The sequence below is a fragment of the Oryza sativa genome, chromosome 8 (assembly GCF_034140825.1).
Source record: "Oryza sativa Japonica Group chromosome 8, ASM3414082v1".
NCBI classification, from domain to species: Eukaryota; Viridiplantae; Streptophyta; class Magnoliopsida; order Poales; family Poaceae; genus Oryza; species Oryza sativa.
Genome location: NC_089042.1, coordinates 18,154,257 through 18,166,290, shown reverse-complemented (window position 1 = coordinate 18,166,290; position 12,034 = coordinate 18,154,257). Strand labels below are relative to the sequence as shown.

Here is a 12,034-nt window from a genome sequence, read left to right as displayed (position 1 = left end):
CGGATGAACCAAAATTCGGCAAAAACCTACAAATTTTTAGCTGAATGTTGTATAGATAGTCCCTTTTTTTAGTATGAACAAAATCTGGAACTTGGAGAATCGTAAACAAACAGGAGCCCTGCCAAAGGCACCCAGAAAGAAATACTATTACAAGCGAAGAATCATAAGAACTTAGGGTGTGTTTGGATAATAGGAAATGGGGGGTGGGATTGGGATTGGGAAATAAATGAAGGGTTAGAATTAAGTGAAAGAGGGAGAATGAATGGTTAGGATTTAAAGATGGATGGGAAGGGAGAATGAATGGTTAGGATTTAAAGATGAGTGGGAAATCATTTCCCTTTGCCATTTGCCAAACACTGCCTTAGGGTGTTTATAAGGAAACAACTCAGGAGATGTTCACTTTGTTGTCAAAACTAACCTTACCAAATTTCTAAACATTGCCGACACTTGTCTCCATTACCAAACTTTGTTAATTCTAGAATCTTCGTCTCACAAGACAATGGTAACAATCTAAACATAACTTATACTTCTCAACCTGACCACCTGACCAAATATTGGCTATATGCCAAAGTTTTACACTACAAAATGAACCGGCTCTCAAATAACAAACATGCAACACCTCATTTAAGTGCCCCTTAAATCATTAAATAATCTTCATTCTTCTTTTTCTTCATGCTTCCCTCGATGAAGATGTTGGGTTATCCACTAAGTTGGTGCGCAAAGGCATACACATTATAAGGCCTGTAAGGTGGCCCTAGGAATAATTGGAACAAGACTTTCGGTGTAAGGAAGTATGTCATACCAGCATAAGTCTTCCCATGCATGCCCCAAGTTGTCTTCATTGGGCCCAAGGTACCTTATATCATCAATATCCAATTTATCTTCTATGCTGTACGATTTCAGATTAGTACAGAAGACAAGACTACCTCTCCTCAATAAAATCCGACCGCTGCCAAGCGAGGCTATTGGATAGCAATTCATAAAGTTTATTATATGCCAACAATTCCAATCTGGATCCATGACATCTCCTGACATGTAGATACATACTTGTTGCAGAGTATTGCAAAAGAAAGTAGCACATAGTTGACCGCCAAGCTCAGTAATTGTAACTTCATCATCTTCAACTTGAGGGTACGTGTCAGTAAGCAACGGAGTGACACCAAATGTTTCGTCTTGAAGGCTGAAACGGAGCAGAGCCTGTGGGGGATTTTGCTGATTCTTCTTATCAATGTAATAGAATAGACACCCCTTGCAGTGTGTAACAATCTTTGAATACAGCACAGGGTAGGGTGGATCCACCAAAGTTTCTCTCCAACAGCTTTCTTCTCCATTAATAGTGAAGACCTCGAAACCCATTGCAGCGATCCCCATGGGATTATATTCACGGGAACGATAAAAAGATCGTGCAACCTTATATTTGCCAGTCGAAGCATCAAAGCCCAAGTTGTCACGTTGCCTCATGTTGCGATTGCTCTCTGGCAGTGCAAGGACATCCCTTGTGGCCGGATTGAAGACGTAGGCCTTGGTCTTAGTGGGGAGCAGCACCAAGCCATCGCAATGTGCCATTGGGAGCACCGGTTCAAACTCACCGGCAGGGAAGTGCCTCCTATAAAGGAGTGTTGCAGCAGCCCTCGTGTCTTCTTGTAATGACCACTGATAGAAGCGGATGTCGGTGGAGAAAGCAGCAAAGATAGAGTCACCTGGTTTCAGAGGAATATGGGGCGTGATGAGAAAGGAAGACGGGTTCCAGTATCTTTTCAGCTTGGAGCACTGGAGATGCTCACGGATAAAACAAGATTCGGAGATAATGGAAAGCCAGGCCTTGCAGACGGACTTGAACCTTGCCAGGGATTTTACAGGGAGCCAGATCAAGACTTCCCTCACAATCTCATCGGGTAACTCTACAGTTTGCTGGTGCCCCCTTCGCCTCTGCCTCTTCCTGTGGTATGTCTTCAATTCAAAGTCCATTTGCTGTTGTCCCCTCTGCCTCTTCTTGTATGTCTTGAATTCATAGTCCATGGCGCCAAGTACATGCAGAATTAGCAATGAGTTAACTAGCGGTGTTAGAAAATAATAATAATAATCTGTATACAATACACTGCATCGGCTATACTTATATATGTATATATGCGTGCCATAGGGATTATTGGTAAATGAACTCGAACATGGTCTCCGTGTTATTTTTGGAATCGACATCCTTTCCGGACAAGGTGTTCGTCTTACAACGGGACTGCCAGGCAAGATCCAATTTTAATTTTTTTTTTAGGAAAAGAAAAAAAGACAGAAAGAAAGACATGAGACCAAGACGGCTCAGATCCGGTTCTCTAATAACAATGGAAAAATAAAGGAGAACTGGTAGATATGATATGCGTATTGAGGCTCAGTGCCTTCGGGCTACGGCTAGGCGCGGGAGAGTATTCAAGAATAACACATGATGTCGCCGATGTGTGAGAGTATAAGAATTTACATCACTATATGCTCGGAGCAACTTACATCAATCTTGGTGCACATTGTTATCCTGCAAGACCCCCCCGCAAGACCCGGCCGGGGCCCCGCAAGGAATCAATTGGAGGTGGTCAGCCTTCTTCCGCTCCGTTGGGCACTTCGGTTGGGGCATGGCGGCGAACTGGCAATACCCGGCGAGATGCGATGCTTCCCTACCTTCTTTGAGATGCGATGAACGAACCGGGGGTGCCCGGCGTGCCTGGAATGAAAGGAGCAGCCGGAGGAGACCGCCGTGCAGACCTGCTGGGCCTAGTCGCTGCGTGTATCGCGAGCGATGACAACGGAGCGGATCGCGTCCGCCGGCCGGCCGGCGTGCGTGTCTGCGCGGTGGATTTGGGGATTGGGAGGAAGCTGGTGGTTAGCCCTAGGGTTACCTTACAAGGGCATAGGGTTATATGCTTCCACTTTATTGGGCCTTCGGTGGGTTTCTTCTGTTATAGGAGTACTATCTCAAAATAAATCTATTTTGGTTTCCTTATCTTTTGAATCGTCTCTCTCTATAAAGGTGACGGAGCATATGTCTAAAAAATTTGGTAGCTCAAACTTAGTGTGATTAGGGGTGAAAATGGAGCGGGTATTTCCCGACCGCCCGCCCGACCCGAGGCTCGCGGGAGGAATATGGGAGAAAAAATGGGATACCGAGTTCGAATCCGAATTCGTTAGAAAAATATGGGTTACGAAACGGGAAGACATGTATCCGTCCGTATGTCCCGTATTATAAAATATGTATGTAAATTTATTATAAATCTACCTAGAAACATGATAAAAGATCGGTTAATCATTATTTTAATGTTCACATGTAATATTGTATAATTTTTTTTCTTGATGTATGTATTTTAATACTTTAATGACCTTATGATATTTAATATCTATGAATTAGAGATACAAATAGATATCCGTTCCCAAATACGATTCGAAGGAAATAATATGGGATAGGATACGGGATGAGTGATATATTATCCGGTATTATCCGTATCCGGTTCCGAATTTAAAAGAAAATATGGGTTAGGATATGGGAATGCCATAATCTGACCGTACCCGCCCGTTTTCACCCCTAAGTATGATAGTCAGTATTCTTAAGTACACCACCCATTGTATCATACACGGGAGTAACATGTGTATTACTAGCAAAAATGTCCATGCGTCGTAACGGGTGAAAAAAATCTAACTACTTTTCAAGTATAACCATGTCAATGATAATGTTTGTATCGATCGTTATAGCTAAGACATCATAAAAAAATTAGAACATCTTAAATGTAATAAACCCAACTTTAGCGATTGCAACCTTACCAATACTTGCTTTACCCAAAGAATTGTATTATTCATGTGGCGACATGCATATAGTCTAAAGGCAAAATTTGCTACAGGGCACTCAAAGATTGTGGCATTTGCTTAAAGACACCCGAAGAACGTGAATCTTTTCGTGGACACTGTAAAAAGTGGTAATTAGCGGCTGGATACTCCTATTATTTTATTATTAATGGAGAGAGACAACTTTGCCCTTGGGTCAATAGTGTTTAACCCACTGGGATGGGTCGGCGTGTTGGGTGTCGACCACCGCGACAGCCGCGGTGGAAGGCAGAGCGGGAGGGATGGCTGCTGCGGCGGCGACACTGACCCATGGAGTGGACGATGAAGTTGGCGAGGAGGAGCATGGGGGAGACCATGAGAGCCAGGGTGCTGGCGAAGATGTCCTGGAAGAGCCAGACGAAGGAGGCGTGCATCTCGCCATGGACTCGCGCCAGGACGCCCTGTTGGTTGTCGCCCAGCATTGCCTCCCGCATCTGCTGCAGCGCGAAGCTCTGCAGCTCCTGCACGATGAGCACCATCGACAAGAAGGTGCGCCCCATCGAGTCGCCGGCGGAGTCCAGTAGCCGCTCGTCCCACCGCGTCTGCCACACCACCAGCTGCTGCTGCTTCTTCCGCTTCAGCATCTGGAGCGATAAAGGCATCCCAGCTCTGCCCCGCGCTGCTCTCCACGCTCGCCAGCCACTCGCAACCCGTGCGCTGCACACCCACCGCCACCGCAAGCTCCTCGATCGGCCTCAAGAACTCCGTTTCCCCGCCCCCACGTCATCCAAACTGGCGCTCAAGGCGCACCTCGCTGGCTGCCACAACCCGCGGCGCCGCGCCATGACACCAACGCCCCAATTAACTGGGGCGTGGGATCTCGCGAGCCTCACACCGCCGAGGGCGGGACGCGAGGACGTTGAGTAGCGCGCGCACAGGGATGGCGCGTGAGGGGATCAGGTCTGGTTTGACCAGCATTTACAAGCAAAACGACGTAGAGGCATTTTGGTACTTTCACCACTCTTTCTCTCTTAGTTTCGGCTGGAAATGATAAAATAATGAGAGGAGTGTACAACAGCTAATTATCACTGTTGGAGGTATACCACGAAGGGCCTTCGGCCGGGCCTACCGAAACCGAAAACTTGGGCAACAGGCTCAGACCGGAGGCGAGCGGAGAAGGTCGAAGAGGGATACCCCAAGGATGAAAGCCACGGCTCGGGAGTACACGTGTTTCGCCGGACAAGGACCCCGTCAGGAGGTCACCTAGGCGAATATGGTAAGGCGAAAGCCTTGGCCCGAGGGCATGGGTTTCGCCAAGGCACCAAACCCCACCTGAGGAAGCCCAGCGGGCCGTTGCGTCCCCGAAAAGGATTCGCCAGATCAATGGGCCAAGCCATTTAGCCCAATTAGGGTCCATACATGTAAAGGACACTATGTATCCCTAATAATGTCCTTATCGTAAGGGTAACCATGTAAATTCCCCTGTAAAGCCTAAACCCTAGGGGAGAGGACCTGTAATAGGGTTATAAATAGCCCCTCTAGGCCATGTAATGGGGGGATCCCAAAAAATTTTTCACTAAGTAATATAACTATTCTTTACTTCCAACCACTGTTGAGAGAACCACGTCCTTCGATGTGACGCAGTTGTCCATTCGATAACAGCTGGCGCCGTCCGTGGGGACCTCTAAGCGAAACCATTGAGAGCGAATGCCACCGAAGAAGGTCGCGAAGGAGAAGGTTGCTAAGCGAAAGGAGAGTGAAGCAGGAGGGGAGATGGCTGCCGAAGAGGGAGTAGAGCCTTCGACGCCCCTCGCCGAAGCTGGTGTGGCACCTTCGGCTCTCGCCGCTTCGACGGGGCAAATGTCGGACACGGTTGACGCGGCAAGGGTAGTTGTGGCGGCGAGGGCACTCCAGACCAGGGCGGAGATCCTTTCGACAAGCCAAGTAATCACGTGGGAGGATAAGGATAAAGGGGGCTAAAAGTGGAACCAACGAAGAAGTCCAGCGGTGTGGTGACTCTCACACAAGGAAAAAAAAGAGGATTGGAGGGACAGATGTACTTCAAAACATTTTGTAAGAAGAAATTGTGAGCGTGTTAGGAATTGAACACAGGACCTTGGTGTTAAAACCACACATCTCTTACCACTGTACTATCAAGTATATCTCGACTCTCACACGAGACATAGAAAAGCGGGAGGTGTGTGATCGATGGCGGCGCTGATGGCTCACTCCTCACAGCTCTACAAGAGAGAGAGAGAGAGAGCTCATAGAGATGTTTCGGTTTCCCTGGGCCTTTTTGCAAGCATGGTTTTTGCCGGAATATAGCCACACATGCACATAACAATTACTAAAATAAGCTTCTAAAGCTTTTCTAGGTGTTCCAAGTTCATATTTAGACCATTTTGGTTTTCACCAAGATAAGCCAAAGGGTAAGTTTCTGAACCCTCTTGGGTATTGTCTCATTGGAGTAGAGCCAAAACATTGTAGATACTCCTGGTAAATTCACTTTATATAAAAATAAACATAAATAAATAAGGGTAAATTGGAACCATGCCATTGTACTTTTGCAAAGTTTGAGATATGCCAATGCAACTATAAGAGTGGCCTTATAACATAGGATTACATATTGTCAACTGCGACTTATTTGCATAGGAAACACCACTGTTTTAGAGTGGCACATATGAAACACCCCTACAAACTGTTATATCTCAATGTCTACTCTGGTAAAAGCGCTAACAGAATGATAAAATCTTCAGAATTATTAACTAGAACTGCACTGGGAGACAGCCATTCTGAGAAGTCCTAAAGTAAGTCAGAATGCAGTGTGAAAATAAGCAACATATCTTTTACTTTTCCCTCTTGTAATTCATTATCTCATAGTAGCAGACCCTTGAACACACAAACGCCATGCTAGTTTTCAGACAAAACGGTTGATATTCAGTTTTAGGTCATATGGCAAGAGACAAATGATGAACGTCTTTACTTTCAAGTAATATTGAATCCCGCATATTGCAAAACTCACAAAACATAGAAGGTCATGAGATGAGGGTTAGAGATTATAGCACTTTACACTGATTTCAATATGGTAAAATAATTGCCTATCAAGGAACTCCTGAAAAAAAGAAACATTTTATCCTACAATCTTATAGCTTGGGTTGGCGAGGTTGTCTAAGCCTGAGACAACTTGAATCGATTCAATGACATCCCCAACCTTGAGGTCTGCCAAGTAGTCCTCGTTCTCGGTGACATATCCAAATACGGCATACCGCCCATCCAGTATATTGGCATTGCTTGGTGTTAGCTCACTCTCTTTTAACAACCAAAAGATTTGGCTAGAAGCAGAATTGTCATCAAATTCCTGCCATGATATTCAAACGTTTAATGTTAGAAAATGCTGAAGCATGCCCATATCTGCAGATGCTTGATACATTACACTGAAGCAGTATCATGATACTTACATCTCTAGCCATTGCCATTGTTCCAAATGCATTAAAAGGAAGCTTTGTTTGAGCCTTGTAGCGGCCAAGTTCCTGAATGCATGATCATGTGTACTGTAAGAACAAGCTCATCAACATACAGTTGCCAAAATTTCCGGTAGATTCTGAAACTGAAAAAAGAAAGAACTGTGCCTACTTACTTCAAGTGTTTCACCATATACAGGCGCTTTGTCACCATCGACCATTAACTCAAGAGGTATTGTACGAACTTTACCAGTACTGGGATCAATAAATCCCTCAGCTGGTCCCTCAGGATCGCCAGTTTGAACAACAAAACCATCAGCTGCAAAAGAACCGATAATAGTTAACAAAAGCTCACTAGATAATTAAGGTTCTGACTTCTCAATCCTAAATAACAGAGAACAACTAGAGAGGCTTCTTCATTGAAAAAATGGGTAATGCCATGGCTTAGTCAGTAAAACGAGCTTGCTAGTTACTATCAAGATTATCTACTACATGTTTATCAAAATGCAATTAAAAATGGTGATTGGTATAAACAATGTTGGACTATATCTATGGAATGTATCACAGAAGCAACCTTACCTCTTTGAATTTCCATGCCATCATAGAACTTCCGTTCCACCAGATCTAAGAAGTTCCCAGCAGTCACAGGAGCATTGTATCCATCCAGAACAATCCGAAATACGCAATCCTCTAAATTAGGATTGTCCTTAATCTTAACCTTCATGTCCACGGTAGCCCTTCCTTTGAGAAGAGGCATGCTGCTGTATTCTTCTGGCACTTCATAGGGGAATCCATCGACCATATCTTCTTCTACACTGCAGAAATGCAATGTCCCAGGAAGATCTCAGCTGCAGAGTCAATGACAAGGTATAAATGAGAAGAGCCCTTCCATAAGAGTGCTCACAGTTATTTTATTTAGTGGCTAACATAATTCAGTTCTCTAGCACTAAAGAGTTATCACTTTGCAAGAACTTTTGTTCAGCAAACCAGAACATTTTGTCAATGTCCTCAGTGGTGAAAGTACGAGAAGAGCCTTTCCGTAAGAGTGATCACAATTATTTTATTTAGTGGCTGACATAATTCAGTTCTGTAGCACTAAAGAGTTATCACTTCACAAGAACTTTTGTTCAGCAAACCATAACAATTTGTCAATGTCCCCAGTAGTGAAGGTGTGGGGCTGAAATGCACCACCCGGGTTTGATCCCCAGAATGGCAGGTGGGAAAACATCTAGTTTGCCTTTTCTCTTAAAACAAGTCAGGCAATAGGATTGTTGTATCTATCAGCCTCCTGTGGTCAGAACATCTACTACTCCATACATTAGCAATGGAAAGACAAACAATTACATATAATTGTTTTGAGGAGTTATGTTCACTCACGTTCCAACATACTGGAGAAGTTCTTTCTGCTTTGGAGCTACTGCATCCCTGTTTCTGTCCTCAACAATCCGTTGAAGCTCATCAAGTCCAACAGCCAATTTATCCAATAATTCCTCCCCATTTGCTCTTTTGGATTCAGCAAGACCGCCAAGAATTAGGTTCCTCCCATTACTCAGTGCCCTCGATGCTTGTCTTACATTCTAAAATTTGAAGAAAAAAATTATAAATTTCCAGTAGCCCAAGTGAGTAAGTAAATTCAAGAGAGTTGAAATAAAAGGTGGCTGCTTTCAGTTATTGAATGCATTGTCCTCTAGATAAAACCTAGACCATTTCTAATCGGCAGCTCAAAAGGATGACTTACTCTTTCAACTGAATCCAAGGCTCTAACACCAGCAATCTTAAGACTGTCAGTGATATCCTCTAGTGGTTTTTGAACTTCACGAACAGCTTTATTATCTATTGGCAAAGCATATCTCAATAAAGCACCAGGATCTTTAATGGGAGGTCCAGAGATCAAAACTGAAACATCTGGGATCACTGGTTCAAGAGGAGAAGCATGTGCTGGCCATCCTAACGTTGGTGCGCCAGTGATTAATCCAGCCGATAATGCTACAGAAATTGCATATTCTTTCCAGCTAAATGAATTCTTCTGCAAGAATTGAATTAAAAAATTAGAATAAATTAACAAAGTAAAAGAGAACCAAACCATCTGACTAGAGGTATCACAGTATGAAACTTTATCCGTACCGATAATGAAGGAAATTGTTGTTTTACAAGGGCAGAACAGAAAATAAATGCAACTATTTGAACGAAAGGAACATAGCCAACTTTTACACATGATTATGAATGCAAAGGAGAAAATATTTTCATTCGTATAATAGCACAAGCTGCATACCATCAACAAATTTTTTACCTTCCTAAGCTTAGGTCGCACATGAAACATGCAGGACAACAGCAGTCAGTAAGAATAGCTTATGGAAACAGAATTACCAATCTTACTGGATGCCTGGATGGTTCCGTATTTGCTACAACCAAGAACAAGCATAGGAAAGTTTGCCAACTAAATCTAATCTTTCGCAAAAGAAAAAGGTTTAGCTGCAATTATGAAAGAAAAATATCGTAGTTACTTAATAAAATTCAATGTTTCGCACTTCAATCCTTTGGAGTTTGGACACACAACAATTCACTTTCCAAATTTGCAGCTATAAAACTCTGCATCATCTAACAGTTTTACTACGTATCATGTCTATAATACTGTTTTCACCCAATTTTCAACTCGCAACACTAAGCAAACGCACATGCAGAACTTTACATAGAGGAAAATCTCAAACCTTGTCAGTCAGTCTCACGCTGACTGGGAGCTGAAAACTTATGGCAACGCAGAAGCGTCCCCACATGAACAAACTAAAATCTTGCAAGAACCACAATACATTGCTCTCAGGCCATTAGGTTATTAATCATGTGTGCATTAACATCTGAATACTTGTACCCCTGGCAGTAAAGTAAACAAGCCCCCTCCACCACAGAGATACCGCAATACTCGTATATAGTACAACGCAGGTAGGATAATTCTAATTCGATTCCCACCAACCACACCGATTGACCCACATTGCCGCGCACCAGAAATCCACCCCAAACCCATCCATCCGGCTCCCACCAATGCAGGCACCCAAGCCATCCCGCTCGCGCAACTAAAAGGAAAGAATCGCAAGAAGCTTCGCTCACCTCGGAGGAGGGGAGCGCGCAGCGGGCGACGGGGCGACGGCCGCGGCGACCCGCGGAAGGACGCAGCGAGGGGCGGCGGCAGCAGCAGCAGGTGGGGAACGCGAGCGCCGCCGCCATTGATGGGAGGAGGAGGATGAAGTGAGATTGGCGAGAAGGGAAGGGGGAGGTGGAGGTGGAGGTGGGAAATGGGGGAAGAAGTGGGGTTTTGGTGAGGTGGATAAGGCGCGGCAAATGGCGATTGGTTGAGGAGACGCTGATGTGGATAAGGGGGACCCCGATAAGCAAAACCGACCCTGGCTTTTTTTTTTTTCCTTTCTTTCTTTCTTTTCCGCAGAAGAGACTGGTGTTCATTGTTATTCAGTTCCATCGGTATATGCTTTCTCCTAGCCGCCTATCAGAAAGTAGACAGAAGCTGATTGGAAACATTTGGAAAAGAAAGTGATATTTTGTTAAAATGCATGGATTTTGAGGTCAGAGATGTTCTATTTTACAAACTGGAAATACATCAAAATCCATGTTTAGTTTGAGAATAATCATATATAAAAGTATTGCAAAAAGATAGTAGTCCATCAAACTATGGGCTATTTTGGTTTGATGCCTAAACTTGCCCTGCAAAATAGTTGGTAAATTTAAATAGTACTTTCTGAATATTTAGATTAATGCCAATATTTACCTAAATTAATATAGCTTTTATACCCCAACTCTATTAAAACATTGGTAGTGCCAAAACTAATTTCGTTGGGTACCAAGCCAAATGAGCCCTATGATGCCAATTGTTTAAATCTGTGAAGCTATAAGATAGCAGTAGTAATAAACACATACAATTTGAAACATATTCTTATTATTTATAATTCCGCACAAAGTTTTCTTCACATCAGTTAGCATAAGAACCATTTTAGAGTGTTCGTTTTTCACCCATGCAGAGAATATCTTATATACTACTCCCTCCGTTTCCCAATGTAAGTCATTCTAGCATTTCCCACATTCATATTGATGCTATCTAGATTCATTAATATCAATACGAATGTGGAAAATGTTAGAATGACTTATATTGTGAAACAGATGAAGTACTTTTTAAGCAATGATGAGGTCCTCATGCGTTTTGTCAAATGTACATTGCCTCCTTAGAGATTTGTGCCTAAAATTCCACATTAATTATACATGTTTATAATAAGTTAGAAACAAGTATACGATAGTATACATAATCTGGTACAAATTTCAGCTGCCTATATTATCACATTCAAGAAATGCTTGTCTTCCTCAGCATTGTTATTTTTAACATAAATGCTTTTTCAGTAGCAGGAAATGCTTGCAAGTTTCTCAGTAGATTGGTCAAAATTTTGTGTTATAAGATTGTCACAGAATAAATAATATCTTACGGCAATACCGCAATACTGAACATCATTCATTAAGATTGGTCAATTTTTTGTGTTATAAGATTGTCAGTCAGAATAAATAATATCTTGTGGCAATGCCGAACATCATTCAAAGTTGCTATCAAATTACAAACTTATTTATTTCTAATGTCCTGAAGTTACAATAATACGTGTGATACAACAGATGCACATCACAATAAAGATACAAATTCAATTCATTAGATATGGGCTGCATTGAAGGACAAAAACACCAGGTAAATTAGAATAAATCAATAATAAAGCTCACTGATAACTATAAGA

General features: G+C 43.0%; 2 protein-coding genes and 1 pseudogene across 3 annotated transcripts; all 3 read right to left on the bottom strand.

The window, feature by feature from the left end:
• Positions 1 to 427: 427 nt before the first annotated feature.
• Positions 428 to 2,871, bottom strand: LOC107278767 (putative F-box/kelch-repeat protein At1g13200). The gene is made up of 2 exons (XM_015793071.3): positions 2,494 to 2,871; positions 428 to 2,001 (listed from the first exon to the last, which is right to left on the bottom strand). Exons 1-2 carry the CDS (start codon positions 2,509 to 2,511, stop codon positions 733 to 735), a joined length of 1,287 nt encoding a protein of 428 aa, XP_015648557.1. The 5' UTR covers positions 2,512 to 2,871; the 3' UTR covers positions 428 to 732.
• A 1,084-nt stretch (positions 2,872 to 3,955) lies between these two features.
• On the bottom strand, positions 3,956 to 5,192 carry LOC107277404 (uncharacterized; annotated as a pseudogene).
• Positions 5,193 to 6,762: 1,570 nt separating this feature from the next.
• Positions 6,763 to 10,690, bottom strand: LOC4345443 (peptidyl-prolyl cis-trans isomerase, chloroplastic). 2 transcript variants are annotated; one of them, XR_001548018.3, is made up of 7 exons: positions 10,359 to 10,583; positions 8,995 to 9,282; positions 8,634 to 8,833; positions 7,836 to 8,071; positions 7,433 to 7,575; positions 7,254 to 7,346; positions 6,763 to 7,153 (listed from the first exon to the last, which is right to left on the bottom strand). XR_001548018.3 is itself a non-coding variant. In XM_015793158.2 (7 exons), the coding sequence occupies exons 1-7, from the start codon at positions 10,473 to 10,475 to the stop codon at positions 6,926 to 6,928; spliced, it is 1,284 nt and encodes a 427-aa protein (XP_015648644.1). In that variant the 5' UTR covers positions 10,476 to 10,690; the 3' UTR covers positions 6,763 to 6,925. The 2 variants fall into 2 exon arrangements, 1 of the variants encoding a protein (XP_015648644.1); XM_015793158.2 differs by having other exon boundaries at positions 7,254 to 7,325; positions 10,359 to 10,690.
• Positions 10,691 to 12,034: the final 1,344 nt, after the last annotated feature.

Coding starts and splice junctions, on each gene's coding strand:
- LOC4345443 (XM_015793158.2), bottom strand. CDS start 10,475: ATGGCGGCGGCGCTCGCGTTCCCCACCTGCTGCTGCTGCCGCCGCCCC. Junction 7,576..7,835: donor TGGCATGGAAATTCAAAGAG/GTAAGGTTGCTT, acceptor GTTCTTTTGCAG/CTGATGGTTTTGTTGTTCAA. Junction 7,154..7,253: donor CAATGGCAATGGCTAGAGAT/GTAAGTATCATG, acceptor ATATCATGGCAG/GAATTTGATGACAATTCTGC.